Source organism: Vombatus ursinus, unplaced genomic scaffold (assembly GCF_900497805.2).
Source record: "Vombatus ursinus unplaced genomic scaffold, bare-nosed wombat genome assembly UNPS02014809.1, whole genome shotgun sequence".
In the NCBI taxonomy this organism is placed as follows: domain Eukaryota; kingdom Metazoa; phylum Chordata; class Mammalia; order Diprotodontia; family Vombatidae; genus Vombatus; species Vombatus ursinus.
This window is the reverse complement of record NW_020954587.1, coordinates 13,116,691-13,134,697: the sequence shown is the minus strand read 5'-3', so window position 1 is coordinate 13,134,697 and position 18,007 is coordinate 13,116,691. Positions and strand designations below refer to the sequence as shown.

General features: G+C 37.0%; 1 protein-coding gene across 2 annotated transcripts in view; it reads left to right on the top strand.

Moving 5' to 3' along the window:
- Positions 1-18,007, top strand: part of URB1 (URB1 ribosome biogenesis homolog) — a 105,017-nt gene that overhangs the window by 21,707 nt on the left and 65,303 nt on the right. The window contains exons 5-14 of one of the 2 annotated variants that reach the window (XM_027875485.1): positions 574-670; positions 1,827-1,912; positions 2,849-2,974; positions 4,872-4,993; positions 7,272-7,467; positions 8,390-8,527; positions 10,406-10,579; positions 13,304-13,442; positions 14,879-14,995; positions 16,546-16,658. In XM_027875485.1, the coding sequence (XP_027731286.1) occupies positions 574-670; positions 1,827-1,912; positions 2,849-2,974; positions 4,872-4,993; positions 7,272-7,467; positions 8,390-8,527; positions 10,406-10,579; positions 13,304-13,442; positions 14,879-14,995; positions 16,546-16,658 (1,308 nt within the window). Of the gene's footprint in view, positions 1-573; positions 671-1,826; positions 1,913-2,848; positions 2,975-4,871; positions 4,994-7,271; positions 7,468-8,389; positions 8,528-10,405; positions 10,580-13,303; positions 13,443-14,878; positions 14,996-16,545; positions 16,659-18,007 lie in introns of those variants that run through there. The other variant, XM_027875486.1, reaches the window with a different exon arrangement.

Here is an 18,007-nt window from a genome sequence, read left to right as displayed (position 1 = left end):
ATATGCTAAATTTGACTGATTAAATGCTATAACTACTTGTATCACACATGCTATTTGTTAATGTGCATGTATGTAACACCCATTGGCTATCAAAAGACTAGTAACAGTAACAGTATGGATCTTTTCAGAGCCATGATAACATTCGGGGCAGAGAAATCTACTAGTATTTGTTGTATTCAGGTGACATGTATGTGCGTGTACGTATGCATTTGTGTTTGTGTGTGTACGTGCACATGTCCTTTGCTAAAGGCCTACTCCAATGCCACGGACCTTGGATCAATGGAGCACAAACTGTGACAGGTCCTAAACCAGAAAAGCTTTCAGTAAAACCCTAACCATGGATCTCCAGTTGGGCCTTGAGGATCTAGCCCAGCTAAGTTTGACGTAGCACCAAAACTTGTACTGTCTGGTGATGATTTTTTTTAGCCATAGCAGTACATGAAAACCTGGAGATATTGTGACTGTGTTTTTAGAGGGAGAACTAATAAATACTAATAAAACCATGGATTATCAACATGTTCAATTATATCTGTGTATCTATGTATGTGACATATCTCTTTCCTTGTCCAATAGGGGCTACCAGATGTTCGATTGGCATATATCCAGTTTGCCCTTTCCTTCTTAATTGCCGGTGATGATAATACCATAGCACGAGTGTTGGAGTTGAAAGGTATTCACCCATTTCTGAGGAAGGGATGTTAATACTTAGGGGGGGAAACTATTTCAAAACAATAGGGATTGAAGCTTTTGTTATTTTAATAGCACTGACCAAAAATAACAGTGGTATCACGGTCTTGCTACCTGGAATGTTGAGAGGTGACCTAACAAAGAATAAATAAATACCTTCCAGAATTTGGAAACGAAGGCATCTTTGTGGTTTTCAGAAGTGTATGACTTTCCTTAGTGGTGGTGTTTAAAAAACTGAAATTCAGTTTGTTGTGCTATTTTTCATGCTATTAAGATGATTGTGCTGCTTTTTAGAACTAGAAATAAATCTTTAAAAAGCCTATCTCTTGATAGAGCTGCAGCCTTGGAGTCAGGGGGACCTGAGTTCAAATCTGGCCTCAGACACTTGACACTTACTAGCTGTGTGACCCTGGGCAAGTCACTTAACCCCATTGCCTAGCCAAAAAGTAACAAACAAAACAAAAAACCTGTCTCTTGTGAACTGGACATTATCTGGTTGACTCTTTCCCTTCATTTAAGAATGAGCAAAACAATCCATATGAGATTCATTTCCTTTGTAGCTTCTTGGGCTGGCCTGACCTGACCTGAAGCTTTTGACTTGGTAGTAGCCCTGTGTTTTCTCTGTTCTCTGGCTCAGAGATAGGCTTAATCCTTGACCCAACCCATGCTGCCTAAGCAGCAGGCAGCCTAGTGTCAGGCTCCAGATTGTTTGCATCTCTAGCCCTCCCCATTCTCCACTAGGAACCAAAGTTAAGTTGCGGGACAAGAGACCACCTGGAGCCTTGAGGTAGACCTGGAATGTGATGGTGATTTGTGGGTCAGAGAGCTATTACGCCTGAGAGATTGATTGGGTTATCACTAAGAGTGAAAGGGTGGCACTGGTGCTGTGCTGCTAACAAGAGGCTGCTTGTTTGTGAAACTCAAGCATAGTTTTTTCCCCACCCCAAAATTCAGCAAAATATTTGTTTTTTCTTTAAGAGGAGATATTATACTGTTTATCCCATTGTCTGTTCCTATTTTCTTGAATGCTTTTGTCTAGATCATCACTGCACCAGAAAGAAAAAAAAAATCTTTTTTCAACTTTCTATGTTTCAGAAAGTCTTTAAATTGTGCATAACCTTTGAAAATTTTGTTTTCAGAATTCCTCCCTGTCATTTTTGGCACGGGCTTAAAGGAAGACAGAATTTCTACTATCAATCTTTTGTTGTCCACCCTGAAAACCAAGGTGTGTCTTAATAGAGAAAACATTTCTAAGTGAGGAAAGCTGTTGTGTTTTCCTGAGTAATGAAACTGTCAATATTCTATAGAACATAACTCCATTGATGACCTCATTCATGAATTTTTAGTTTGGCTAGAACAGTGGTTCTCAAACTTTTTTTTTTTGGTCTTTAGACCCCTTTACACTCTTAGAAATTGAGGACCTCAAAGAGTTTTTGTTTATATGGATTATATAAATATAAGTAACATCTCAATGGGGCAGCTAGGTGGTGCAGTGGATAGACTGCCAGACCTGGAGTCAGGAAGACTCATCTTCCTGCGTTCAAATCTGGCCTCAGACATTTACTAGCTGTGTGACTCTGGACCAGTCATTTAGCCTTGTTTGCCTCAGTTTCCTCATCTGTAAAATGAGCTAGAAAAAGAAATGGCAAACTACTCCAGTATCTTTGCCTAGAAAACCTAAATGGGGTTAGACACAACTGAAAAATGACTGAAGAACAACAACAAAAACATCTCATTGTTTTAAAAAAAATTTTAATGTCATGGACTTGTACTTTGAAAACCACTGGTCTAGATTATAGTTCCGGTTGAGAACTTGTTTTTGTTCATATACAAATTCTGGAGCTGTAGGACTGTAAAACTTCTAACCCAGCCCTTCCCAATACCCTGACATGCATGTATTGCACACTTTGTGTCCTTACCAGTGGGGCAAAATTATTGGTGCTAATAGAGTTAAAAGGGAAAAAAAAAACCCAAATAGTCCCTGTGAGCTCTAAATTATATAATTACACTTTGATTTTATAATAAAATGAACATATTGTACCTGACAAAATAGTAGTTTGAACATTGTTAAATATTTTGCCTTTTAAAACTATTTAATAACAATTTTAAAAAATGTATAAAGTTCCAAATACTTTGCATGATTTTGTTTTGTTGCTCTCAGGTGGTTCACAACATTGGTGTCACAAAAACTCAGAAAGTTCGTTTCTTTACTGGGTATTTGTTAAATAATGTGGCTTCTCTCTATCGTTGGAATGGAATTGCTGATGTCAGCACAGAAAATGTCAAGGTACAGTAGTAACTTTGGAATTAAAATGTTAGTGTCATCTTTATGTTCTGGAAATAGAATTGAGCATTTTTTCACCTAAGAAATTCCAGCATGTAATAAATTTCTTATGGCTTTTGTGGTTATGTTAATTTCCTTTGAATAGTAATAGGATAATGGGATATTTTTCACTGCAGAAACAGTTTTCCCTTGGGCAAATAATTTCATACCTGGAATGACTTGCCAATGCATTTTGATCTTACAGAATTACTCGAAGCTTGCTCTGCTCCTTTCTCTCTCACTGTGTCCTTTTCTAATATGGCTGATTTTCCTCCAGCTTTTTGGGGGCTCTCTGCTCCCCACTTCTAACTTCTCAAGTTGTAGGATGTACAATTTATTATCTAGTACTTTATTGGTAGGATTAACATTTCTATACTTAAATTGACCAAAGGCATATAATACTTTGTTAATTTTTACTTTTCCCATATGCTCTTGAAGTTAAGCATAGCTGAAGAAGTGAAAATCTTAGATTTCAAATTTTTCTGTAGAATTTTTAATTTAAATCTTAAGATTTTCACTGATCTTTTTTTTATAATTAATTTACTTTTAGTTTTCAACATTCACTTCCATAAGCTTTTGAGTTTTAAATTTTCTCCCCCTCCTTCCTTTCCTCTCTCCCCGAGACGGTGTGCAATCTAATAGAGGCTCTATTATTCCTATTAAACATATTTTCACATTAGTAACATTGTAAAGAAGAATTAGAACCAATAGGAGGAATCACAAGAAAGAAGAGACAAAACAGAATTAAAAAAAGAGCAAATAGTATGCTTCCATCTGCATTTAGACTCCATAGTCCTTTCCCTGGATGTGGTTCCCTCATGAGACTTTTGGAGATGTCTTGGATCCTTGCATTGCTGAGAAGAGCTAAGTCATCACAAAGTGTTAGTCATCATACAATGTGGCTGTTACTATGTACAATGTTCTGCTGCTTCTTCTCACTTTACTCAACATCAGACCATACAAGTCTTTCCAGGTTTTTCTGAAGTGTGCCTGCTCATCATTTCTTATAGCACAGTAGTGTTCCATTACATTCATATACCACAGCTTGTTCAGCCATTCTCCAATTGATGGACATCCTCTCAGTTTCCAACTTTGGCCACCACGGATAGACGTGCTATAAATATTTTTGTACATATGCGTCTTTTCCCCATTTTTATGATCTCTTTGGGTTACAGCTCTAGAATTTCAGTAATCTTTAATAATAACTTGTGTGTGTCCTCTTTTAAAAATACTTTGTTGTTTCAAAAAACTCATGATGGAAAATGCTCTCCACATCCAGAGAAAATTGATGGAGTCTGAATGCAGATTGAAGCATGTTGTTTTCACTTTTTTTTTCATGTTTTTTTCCTTTTGTTCTGTTTCTTCTTTCCACAGCATGACTAATGTGGAAATATGTTTAATATGATTGTACATGTATAACCTATATCATATTGCTTGCCATTTTGGGGCAAGGGTAGGGAGAAAAATTTGGAACTCAAAATTTTTGAAAAAAATAAATGTTGCAAATTGTATTTACATGTAATTGTAAAAAATAAAATACATTAAGAATAAAATAAATTATGAATGTTGAAAATTTTATTTACATGTAATTGGAAAAAATAAAATACATTAAGAATAAAATAAATTTAATGTGTTAAAGAGGTATTAAGCTTGTTTTAGAACAAAGGTATGAACTTGCCATTTAACACAAATTCTGTCCTAATCATACCATACTTTGATATAAAATGTCTATATAAATCCCAGTGTTCATATAACTTAGAAATTTGTTTTTGTCTATTTTTACCCTCTAATCATTGAATGTTTTTTTTTTCTCCTTTCTCTTTTTTTTTCCTGCTGCCTCCCTTTCCTTCCTCCCTAACAGCCTACTGAAGAAGCAGCCAAGACCATGGTCAGGGAATTGGTTCACAACTTCTTAATGGACCTTTGCTGTTCTCTGAAGCACGGCATCAACTTCTATGATGCATCTCTTGGTACTCTGGGCAGGTAAAATACAATATGGTGGTGTGTGCAATGGTCTGTATTTTTTACAAGCCATTATGAATGTGAGAGTCAGCAAATTCAGTTAACCTTAAGTTAATTGAAGAATTTTAGGATTTGCAGAGACCTTAGAAATCATCTTGTCTTTTCCGCTCTCATTTTTTTCTTCAGACTAGGAAACTGCCCATAGAGGTTTTTATTTATTGAGTTCTCATGGAGGAAAATGTGCAAGGATAGAATATACCTGCAGTAAATTGAATTGGAATCTCATTTGCTCTAGGCCTGAGTCCCGGCTGCAGTCAGCTGAATCCCATGGGTTTGAGGCAAACTTGGAATATGTATATATTCCCTGGGAACCTGTGTCACTCTTAGGTTTTATGGATTCATTCTCCTCTTAGTAGACTGAGATTAGCCTGTAGGAAACCAGAGCTCAAACTGCCATAAAATGACTTCCTCATTGAGTCCTTGGAACTGACCTAAGTGACTTCTCCTGAGACCCAGGGACTAGTGGTGCAGCAGAAAGAGCCCTGGCTTTGGATTCAGAGGGCCTGGATTCAAATCCTGTTCCACTGTTTATTATACTGTGTGATCTAGGGACGCTTCCCTTAACCTCGTGGGTCTTATGTTCCTCATCTCTGAAAAAAGGAGTTGGACCAGACAGCTTCTAAGATCCTTCCCAGCGCTCGATCTGGAGCAGGGGCTACAGTGGGTGCTTTAGGTTCATAGAATCACAGAGGGCCTGTGAATAAACCCCGGTTTGATTGGGGGCAGGCTCTTCAACCTAGACTATTCATGAATAAGGTAGGAAGTATTATTGCCGTCTTAGAGAATAGCAGCGATTCGCTTTTAAATGTTTAGCGACTAAGTCTTGGTTAGGGGCTGGGTGGGAGTGGGATGTATCCATGACACCCTTTTAAGTTTAATCTGCATTATTAATATTTTATTCAACAAATTAGTCCATGATTTGTACCTTTGCTAATTTCCAAGGTGTTCAAGCTCACCCTGAAAATTTTAAAATTGGCTCATGTGAGTTGGTATGGGCTGGCTGTAGCACAACCCCTTAGATAAGAAAACAAAGCTCAGGTGAAATGACAACCTCCCTTTACAGTTTTACTCAGAATCATCATGGGAGGCACATTAACTTTGACAGTAGTTTCCTAAGATGGTGATTATACCATCTAATTTACCTTCTTTTCAAAATACTTATTACAAATGAGCTACAAGGTGCTGAATTTTATGGAAGCTGACATCTCTTAGTTTTTCCTAGTTTATGAGAAGCATGTTAAAAATTGTCAGTAAATATAATAAAATAAAGATGGTGTATATGTGTATAGATATGTATATATTATTAGCATATATATGCATACTACATATATAAATATACATGCACATATTTATTAAACTTGATATTCTGCGTCATATCAGTCACATAAAACACTAATTTTCAGACAGAGTGATAGAGTGGGAGAAAAACAAAACTCCTAAAATGTATTGGCTACAACTTTTTCTAAATTTTTTTTTTCTACGCTATTATCATCAGTACATTCTGTTACTTCTAATATTCATCATTCTAAGAATTTTTTTTCTTGATTGGAAATTTGCTTGGTTTAGAATAAGATCTACTTCTTCAAATATTTATCTCTTGAGTTAGTCTCAGTATTTCCAATCCTAGACCAAGAAATTTCTTTCATGTGTTGCTAAAGACAGAGTACTCAGAAGCAAGCAAGAGAAGTCAGAAAAGCTAGATTGTACCATGCTACAAACTTTTAAGAAATTATTTTGGGAAATGAGATATCTTAGACATTTTACTTACCACTCTAAAAACTTTTTTATGGTGGTAGGGTGAGCTTTTTCTTATCTAATTCTTACCTTTATTTATTATTAAATTTGTATTAATTATCTATTCTTACCTTTTCTGATTTCTCTCTTGGGTTTTATTTAGAATGAACCCGATGTGGAAGAGATAAAAAGAAACAGGAGTAGCTTTTTAATATGCCTTTGGTGGGGGGTGGGGAGGTTAAGGAGGAAAACAAAGCAAGAGATCAGCTTTCATCTACTCAGATGCAGTAAAATAAGATTTAAAGCCTCCCAAAAGAATTGAAGTATTTCATACTGAAACCTGGGGAAAACCCAATAGTATAAATTTAATTCCTCCATGATAAAGCGTTTCCTCAGTCCTACAGAGGAATTGGCATTTATTGTAGTAACCACTGGCTATTGGAGTTTATAAGAAATTTTACACAGACTTGGTGGTGGGTTTTTTTTTTTCCCTATTATTTATCAGAGGAGGGAACTTGACTCTCTTGAACTTCTTACTGGGTTTGAAGACAGCAGCAGATGATGACATGGTGGCAGAGCTTGTAGTGAACATCCTAAAAGTGTGCCCAGACTTACTCACGAAGTACTTTAAGGAGGTGACCTATTCCTTTGTTCCAAGGATGAAGTTGGCTTGGTTAAACAATATCAGGCTACTAAGGAAGGTAAGGAAAATAACTCTAGGTGGAGATGAATTAAAATTTTCATTTTTTACTTCATTTGTGGTGTGGAACGTTGAGAATTGCTATGTTTGTACATATACAATTCCTATGTGTTCACATAATCCAGTGTGCCCTCCAGTTGTCCCTCAGCCTTGCTTACCAAACAGATGCAGCCTATCAGCACAGAGGACATACAGGGTACCCCATCAGAACGAGGGGCCAGTGATAATTTAAAAACATTTCAGTGGTTATGGGTATTTTTTCTTCCTTCTTTAAGCTTTAATAGCTTAAAACTACACTAAGCCTTTTGGGACAACCTGTATAATCCTTGAGAATTGGAGACCCTGAAATGATTTACAGATAGTCAGTAGTGAATGCCATGGGGAATCAATCACAGGATTAATGGAATGTTCCTGGATTAGCAGGAACTTCATGCTCATGTTTTTTATTTTATTTTTTAAGAAGGACAAGCTTGCCAAGAAAAGTTTGCTTCAGGGTCTCTAGTGCTGGTGTCCATGATGAATAGTACAGGCAGGTAGTGTAGGATGTGATTCTTAACCTTTTTGTCTGTGTGTGAGTTCAATCTCTGGGTCAAAATCAGAAACCTCACTGTGATACACATCTCTCTGACAGAGAGGTAGGTGAATTAGCTCTACTTCAACACATCCGGTAACTGTCCCATAAAGGTAGCTCAGAGTTCTCATTGCTTTTCCTTCTGTGGACCCAAATCTGTTTCTATATCTTCCATCGTTTGGTCCTTGTTTTGTCCTGCAGAGCAGCACAGAAAAAAGCAATTCCTTTTCCTTTAATATTATAATTATTACTTAACTATAATGGTGCCATCATTTAATACTGGTGTGTAGAATTAGCTTCAGCATTTATTCTTAGCTCAGGCATTACCTAAATGTTATTTCTTCTTCTACAGATTTTTGAAGCTCAGCCAGAGATTTCCCCAGCATTTAAAACCAAAGAGTTTATACCCTTGTCTAGATTGCTTTCCATGGTCATGGTGACAGCAGTTCCCAGTGTGTGCAACAAAATCATGTTTACTCAAGGATTAAAAGTAAGATAATTTTATTGCTTGTCATTTTAGTTTTGTTTTCCCCTAAATAGATTGTTGTATAACTATTTTGAAAGTAATATGCTGACTGTATTTGTTTATGTCTGTTGATTTCATTGTTAGGTTCCTCGGAAGGAAATCTTACTTTGAATGCTGTACTTTATTACATCAAACCGTGATTTTATCTATGTGGGCACTCCTGCTCATGCAGGTGGCACCTTCTTCACATTTTAGTAGAGTGTTTTATAAGTTGCTGTGTCCAGCTCTCTAATCATGAACCTTTCCAGATAAAGCAGGGTTGGTCTTTGGAGGACAAATCATTCAGTGAAGTAACAGTTGCATTATAATTGTGTTGGCTCCTTTGATTGAGATTGTGGGCTTAAAATTTCTTTTGGTACCTTTCCAGTGTGTGGTCTGGGAGTAGGTAATGGGAAGAGACAGAAAGAGGTTGTATGGGCACCAATCAAAAGGGACTTTTGTTCTATTTGCCAAATAAATGAAGTTAGGACCCAGATAGTTTGCCCTGTTTTTTGTGGGAGACAATATTTTATCCTAGGGGCCTGGCATGAAAATATGTTTGTAAGGAATTTGTCAGATACCTTCTTTATAGGCAGGACTTGGAAGAGGATTTGAAGTTTCTGAAAAAGTTTGATCTTGCTGGCAGTGTTTATTCTCTTTTAAGATCTTAATTCTGACTGCCTCTCAGACAGTAAGATTAATTTTATATCCTAAGTATCTACTGCAAAAATTGCAAACAGAAGTGTGGATGGTAGCTTTCCTTATATGGATGATCCATTTCTTGGGATTCTTGCAAAGTCATCTTTCAATGGAAATGTCAGTGGTTATGGGTATTTTTGTGCTTTCTACTTTTTGACAGCTCTTACCATGTGCAGTTTAGGGAGGAAGCCTGATCCATAGGCAACAAATGAAAATTCTGCTTTGGCCTTCTCATGCTTGTTTTTTCCTGACTGGGCTTTAAAAAATTTTTTGGATCTGTCATATATTTGTCATTTCTTTTTTGGAAGCAAGGTATGTAGCAGTTGGCTCAGCACCTTGCTTCAAGTACTTTGGGCTGAGTTTAAAGTTTTATTTGGTCCCTTGACCTTTCTGCTTTTGATATAATTACAAGGCAAGAGTCTTGTGATTAGTTAATGTAATATATAGTGTATACCTTATATATAATACAATAAAACCTCAGTTAACTGTAATGGTCAGAAAATGGAATCTTCTTGTTAGTATAACCTGATGACCCTTTTTATTTAAACTTTTGTTGAAGGTATTTCTACTTTCTATTTTCCTGTTTTGGTAAGTATAGTATATTTTAAGGATTTGAGAGCCTTGCAGTGTTTTAGGACCATTACTTTTGATATCTGTGATTATTGTGCAGGACTATTGATAAAGAAAGTTAATAGGATGAATAATTATTGACCCCAGGTCATATCTATAAAGTTGTTTTTTTTTTTTAAAATAAATCCCTAATGTGAATTTGATTTTTTGACATTTGTGTATTTATAAGTAAAATGGCAAAAAAAATATTTCTAGTTGGTAGGGTTCTAACTAATAAAACTTTTTTACTCTATGATAAAATACATTATATCAAGAACATCATTGGCTCGTGGATAATCCATACCAGATGACTCCAGAAAAAGTCTGTCTTGTACCCTGAACTCTTTCAATAGTTTTCCCTTCAAGGGAGAAAGAAATCTCTGATTGGCGACCAAAAGATACAGTCCTCTAAAGGGTCCCTGAGTTCTAAAAGTCTTACATTCTCACTTGGGTTCTCCTAGTTAGATTCCACCTTGTGAATTTACAGTCTTTCCAATAGTGTATTATAAAGAACTGTTGTTGATTGGCCTTTTTCTCCTCCTTCATTCCTCCCAGTTGGAAAACAAATCAGTAAATCACACGATTTTATCACTTATTTCCACCATTTTGAAGAGAGCATTAAAAAACATTGATCATTGTCTCAATAAGGATGTATGGCAGGAGTCAAGCATCTACAGTCCTGTAATGATGGAGGAATTTGTGCATCTGTACAGAGAAGCTGTGAGCAAGGTAAGAAAGGAAACAGTGTGGTCCTTTCAAAAGTGTTTTTAAAACTTGGAAGTGAATAGCAGGCAGCTATGCTGCAACAGCTGCTACAGGAAGGCAACGTTTGGTCCTGAATGAAGGATACCAGAAAACCAGGAGGTGGAAAAGCCCAGGGATGGAGGCACAGAGCAAGCACAGCGGGAAGTGAAAGACACGGAATCTCATTGTTTGGATTTGAGCACTCAGCTTTGTGATTATGGGCAAGTCACGGGACCAGCTGCAGCTTCTTCAGTATCTTTTACCTTCTGCCAGTGAATACAAGTATCCAAATACTTCCAAAGAACAAAGGGTAACAAGAAAAAAATTGATGGATTATATGTGAAACCATAAATTTCTACTCATTACAGTTTGTATTTTAAAAGTATGTATGAATTATAAAGTGACATAATGGTGAAATGGATAAAGAACCACCTCAGGGTCAGGAAGACCTGGCTTCAAATCCCACCTCTAATACATACTGGCTATGATCTTCAGTGCCTCTGAAATTCCCTAAGACTAAGGGGCAGAGCAGCTCCTTATCTGCATTGGTAGAGGGAATGTTCTCACTGGGAATTCCTTACACCAGTGAAACCCCAGGTCTGTTCTTAACATCTTCTTCCCCCATGTTATTTTGTTTCCTTCTGAACTTATTTTCTGTGTATTTATCTGAGGCTTGTCTCTGCTACCCTTACTTATGTAGTTGTCAGTAAATAGATTGTTTTGGTTTTACATCTTTCACTTTGCATCACTTGGTGTGTCTTACCAGTTTTTTATATTCTTCATATATTTGTCATTTCTTCCAGTGCAATAATGTTCCATTGTATTCAGATACCTCAGTTTGTTCTACTGTACTCCAGTAATTTGACACAACTTGTTTCCAGTTTTTAATTACAAATTGTGCTTCTAAAATTTACTCATAAGTCTTTTCAAATGGGTCAATAATAAATGAAGGCAAAGATCTAGGAATGAGTAGGAACAATTTTGTAGCTTTTATGAAATAATTCTATATTGTTTTCCAGTAAGATTGCATCACTTCATAACTCTACTAGCAATATAATTTGTATCATGCTTTAAAGTTGTATACATTATCTCATTTGAGCTTCACTACTCCTTTGTTGTTACTGTTGTTGTTCAGTTTTGTCTGATTCTTCATGACCCCATTTGGGGTTTTCTCGGCAAAGATAACTGGAGTGGTTTGCCATTTCCTTTTCCAGATCACTTTACAGATGAGGGAACTGAGGCAAACAGGGTTAAGTGACTTGCCCAGGGTCACACAGCTAAGTAAGTGTCTGAGGCCAGATTTGAACTCAGGAAGATGAATCTTTCTGATTCCAGGCCTGGCTCTCTATCCACTATGCCACCTAGACTTTCTTGTGTTCATTCAGCTACTAAGTGTCAGAAGCAGAATGGAAACCTGGTCTTGCTGTCCAGCACTCTATCCCTTTGAGCCATACTTCTTCAGACCTCTCTATTACTTAGAGCCAGGAGTAGCCAGGCCACCTGCCTTGAAGGGTTGTTGTGAATGTCGTGAAGAAAGTGCTTTGTAGACCCTTAAAAGTGCCATAGAAGAGTGAGCTGTTGGGTATTCTTTACCCAGGGATTGTACTGAATGTACTAAAGTGTGAGAAAGTGGTGTGAACATCAGGATCAGCTTTTTTTCATGTACAGTTTAGAAGCACAGGTGGTCTTTCCTCAGATTACCAACAAATTGTATGCTAGAAGTTAATTTTTAAGTCAGTTTTTTAAAAAATTTATAGCCCATTTTCTTGAAGGGACTTCAAAATGTTTCCCTGGAGAAACAATATTAAAAAGGGTACCTTTATAAGTACATTTATAAGCCTTATAGAGGAAAAAGTCCAATGGAAAACTATGCATAATAAAGATGGATTAGCTCACCAGTAGAACATGGATTCCCTGGAACATGGCAGGAAGGGGCTCTTTGTTGGCACTCTGAATTTTTGTCTTGTTTTTTTCTCCACTGTGACAAATGAAAATTCTGAGAGATATAATTTTTGGGCGTGTAATAATTTTATTAACTATGGCTAACAAATAATTAATAAAATGATGATCATTGACTTTCTCTCATAAACCAAAGACCTGTCTCCCCCCCAACATTCAGTGCTTAAAAAATGCTTGGAAAAAAGGGTGTACCTGAGGGGTAGAAATTAACTCTGATTGTTCACCAATCAATGAGGGAGTGGACGTATTACTGAGGAAATGGGCAAAAAGTCTTCTGCTCCTTTTGCTGAGAGCGTGACCAGATCATGAGACTCAGCTGCCTCCAGGGATCTGGAGAAAAGAATCCATCTCTGGCTGGTTTTCCTCTTTATAAGCTAGGTCACCCTAAATTCTAATGGAAGGTCCCAAGGACAGGGACTTATTTCCTATGGGCAAGGTCTTGCCTAGACTTGATTCTATTTGTAAAGTCTTCTAGTTGGGTGGGGTCCCACCCAAGATCAAAAAGCATGTACCCTGAGAATCTGGGCAATTTCATTTATCAGCGATATCCTTCAGAGACTGGCTGAATAACCTACAAGGGTTGGTTTCTGAGTCAGGAAATAGAAAGGGAAAGGGCTTAATCTTAATAATTGGTTTTGGATGTATGAGAAAAATAATCATTTCTCTCTCAACCCCAGCAGTGGTGAGAAGAGAATATGTTGGTTTAGGGAATACACCATTTGTGTTGACTGTTTTCCTTTCCCTGTATAGCTTTTACCAGATCTGAACAATATTGTATGTGTGTGGCAATCACTTGGAAAGCAAAAAGCAAATGAAGATGGTGGGTTAGAAAAGAAAAGTTCACCTGAGGATGAAATAACTGAAACTACAGAAGTAGATCACAAACATGGTGAGTATGTGGTATAGCCTTGAAATTATTCTTATTAAAAAATTCTTAGAGTAAGTCCAAGTTCTGAGGTATTTCTGGCATTTTGAAAATGTATACTATACTTTTTTTTTTTTTTACCTTAAATTCTTTTGGGAAAAAAAGTATGGAATAGATTACATGACGATTTTATCTTCAATCATCTACGTTGAAACATCAGTTTTCCTAAGTTATTTATATTTTCAAAGAATTAGATAAAAAATAGCTATTTTCCTCTCTAAAGATTTGGCTTGTAAAATAGACTTATGTTTAACACATACTTGTCATCAACCCATCCTCACTCAACTCACATATCCAGTCAGTTGCCATTTTTATTTTTACGGCATTTCTCGTGTATATCCTTTTCTTAATACTCAACAACTATCACCTTAATTCAGACCCTCATCACTTCTCATCTGGACTATTCCAGTAGCCTCCTGGTTGGTCTTTCTACCTTAAACTTCTCTTCCTTCCAGTCCCTTTTCCACACAACTACTAAAGTGGTTTTTCTAAAGCTCATGTCTGATTATGTCAACCCTTTCTCTTTCTTCCCCTCCCTCCTGCCCCCAAGCACACACATTAAACTACAGTGGCTCCCTATTATCTCTAAGATAATATATATAATTCTTCTCTTTGGTATTTAAATGTCCTTACCACCCGGCTCCTTCTTACATTTCCAGTGTTCTTACATATTATTTCTCTTCCATAAACTCTGCAGTTCAGCCGTATGGGTCTACTCACTTCCACACACAGTATATTCCATTCCCATCTCCATGCATTTGTACTGTCTTTCCCCAATACTTGGAATGTACTCCCCTCTCCCCTATTTATTATGCCTTCCTTCAAGACTCATTTCCAGCTCTACCTCCTTCATGAAGCCTTTCCTGATTTCCCTCAATTGCTTCAAAACTACCATTATTCATTGTTTATATAATTATATGTGTATATGTTACTTGCCTTATTAGAATGCAGGTTCTTTGAGGATACGGTCTATTTCACTTCTGTCTCTATCCTCAGCAGAATACCTGGCCCCTGGTAGGTAAGCATTTAATAAATGCTTTTTGATTGATATACCATGATGACTGTCTTGACCCATCTGCCACCCCACAAATCTGCTCAATGCACAGCACACCACAATGTGGCTGCCCACAGCTGTATTCTGAGCCAAATTCAGTGTCTAGTTGCTGTTTTATGTCTTTTTTTTTTTTTTAAACATAGCATAGTTTTACATAGTTGATCATGCAACTTGTTTTAATTAATATTTGGAAACTTTTTTTCTCTCTAGGTCTTCTTAGCAGCATTATAGAAGTGAATGTAAATATTTTCTTGGTGTTAGAATTGCCATGATTGCTAAGGTATAACTGATTTAAAGAAAAAAAATGACTATATTCTCTAATTTTTCTTGGTCTTATTTGGCTTAGATGATGCAGAAACAACTCTTTTGAAGGCTATTTTGCTTCAAGTCATTTGTCTTTACCAGATGGTGGTTCCCCATGTTGTCATCCAATGTACATTTGATTTCAGCAAGCTTGTAAAAGGTATGTCTGAGATGATTACAGTTATTCCTCGGTTATCTCTACCACTGGCATTGAGCAGTACTGCAAACATTCCAGAAGAGTAGGCAAACTTTCTTGAGATGCTTTGGTATGTATTATCTCTGAGAAATATCTTCCTTACTATATTTGCCTAACGCAATATTAAAATGAGTGTGTCTTCCTTTCCATATAACAATTGACAGTGGGTTATTGGTATCATAGAAATGTTCTTGGGAGTGGTAGAGCTATTTGTTATGGATGGTACACAGACTAGATCAACAAAAGTGGACTGTAAGTCCTCTGGGTTTTTCTGAGGACCAGGCTAGCTTGTTCAATACATGTCAGGAAGATTGGCCACCTGCTGATATATTTTGTTCTTTTTAACCGTAGCAACTCACAAAATGGACAAAAAATGCAGATTTGTTTCAGTCCCATGAAACCCCTTTCCTCTTTTGTCATGATAGGGGAAAAAAGGGAGTGAATGGTCATCAGAATCTTAGGCTATCTACAGGTATTAGTTTAATTTCTGGTGCATTTAACCTGTGATCTTTTTCTAATGACCAAGTTGGCAAAATACTGAAGGAACCAAACTATATGCTATATTTATACCCTAAATGTAAATGAAACCTCATGTAAATGAGACCTAAAGAAGGGTCAGGTAAATGATGGCTTTCAGGTTTCTACTCAAGGTTAGAGGACTTGATTACTTCATGTACTAAGAAGCAAACATCTATATCAAACAGAAAATATCAGGATACTATTTCCTCTTTTTGTCTTATAGCATTCATGATGCAAGCAGCAAGAACACTGCAAAAGTGACTGCTGCTTATTCACCACCATTCATTATAATGGATGAAGTAGAGCGCTTTTAGAAAACTCAACAAGATCCTATTCCCTTCAGTCAACACATACTTTGATATTTGGTGATTTAATTGTGAAAGTCACAGAGGAGGATGGGCAAAAGCTAGCTTGGAAAATATGGTTCACTGTGAAGTCTGGTGGCTTTAGGAAGATTACTTTGACAGAAGAGTGGAGGGTTATCTAGAGTAGACCTATGGCAGAGAGACCTACCAGCATGCTGTTGGAATAGACCAGGGTGGTCAAGGATATTCCACTCTAAAATATTTCTAGTGTATTGTGACATGATTATTTAATATTCAGGGTTAATTAAAAAGTAGCTAATTGAAAATTTGAAAAAAGACTGAGATCAGGCAGACCAATAAGAATAGTCCAGGAATGAGGTGATAAGGTACCACAATAGTGGTAGCTTTGAGAATGGTCAGCAAAGGACAAAAACAAGAGACACTTGGAAAGAAGAATCAATAGGATTTGGTGAGTGATTGAATGTAAGGAGTGAAAAAGAATTACTGTAGGAATCAAAGATGCCCCATGTAATACTGTTTACTTAGCTTCCTTTTCTATTCTGAAAACCAAGCCTTTTCTGGTTCATCTAATTGAGGGAATTTGACCCAGAAGCAGCAACTGCCATAGGAAATTTCTAACTTATGGCTATTCTCCCAAGACTCATTAATTTTTTTCTCTTCAAACTCTAGGTATCATTTCAGAAGAGGGATTTCAAGAGGAAGTTCCTCCTGTCCTTCAGTACTATATTCTGAAAGTGGCCCTGGAATTGCCTGCCAGCAAATTTGCATGGTTAAAAGGACAGGTGGGACCACAAGTTTTTTGTCAATCATGTAACTTCAGGGCCTGTGATTGATATAATGTACTAAAAATTTTATGTAGGTCCCAGCTGGATGTATTTCTAGCATAATCATGAATTATTATGAGAGTAGGAGGTTGAAGAAAAATGTTGGTTGAGGTTGAACAAAATTGGGTCAGCCATGTCTTTTAGAGATCCATGTCCGGATCTGTGAAAAAGAAGAACCAACTTGTGTGTTTAATGACAACATAAACTATGAAATTTGTCTTCAGGCATTTTGCCTGTAAATTCACAGGGTTTGCAGTGTAATTGAACAAGAAATTGGACATGTACATTTCTTCCCTATTTGTATTGATACATATAATCTCATTGGTGTGCATACTCTCCAGTGACTCAGATGGGCAACTCATTCATTCCCTGTCATCCAGTATGATTCTTGTCCTTGTCCTCCCATATAGTCCTATGGAGGAAGGATCTTTCTCTAGATCTTGTGATATTGTATGGAGTAGTAGAGTATATGGGCTATCTGTCATTTATTTATCCATTAATCTCACTGTAGGACCAGAATATCACCTTTTCTGACCTTATACATCTTTGATATTTTTTATGATCTTTTTGCATAATTCTTCATTGGTAACGTGGCTGAGCTTGTTCACAGCTACTATGCACCTCTCTGTTTCCCTTTGGTTCATCTGCACTTTAATTCTTCAGAGACAGGTATTTCATGACATCTCTAACCAACTATAATATAAAGTAGGACTTGATAAGTACAAAGGAAGGGGCCATGAAGAATTCTTTGAGAAGTCTGAGGAGAGACAGTTCACTTCAGGCTTGGGGATCAGGAAAGCCTTAATGGAGATGGGGTCACTTCCATTGGAACTTGAAAGAAGATTTCAACAGGTGGAGATGATGAGGAAGAAATGAGCCCATTCTGGGCATGGAGGCTAGCAGGAGCAAAGGTGTAGAGAGGGAGAGAAAGCAAACTGGGGACGGATAAGTGAGTTGTCTAGTTGGTATGTACAGAGAGTACATGAAAGGGCATCCTATGAGAGAAGGCTAGAATGATAGGTTGGAGCCATAGTGTCAGTAAGATCATGGGCTTTTGGATGTAGAGGTAGCCTTTTTCCAGTTCAACTCCCTGGTTTTATAGTTGAGAACACTGAGATTATGACTTGCTGTGGTCACATGGGTAATAAGTAGCTGACCCACGATTCTAACCCAGGTCCTCTGACTCCAAATTTAGTACTTTTTTCCACTGTTCCATGTGGAGGTTTTTGAATGCCACAATTACTATTTATGCTTTATTCAGTAGGCAATAGGAAGTCCCAAAAAATACCTATAAAAAAACAAATTTG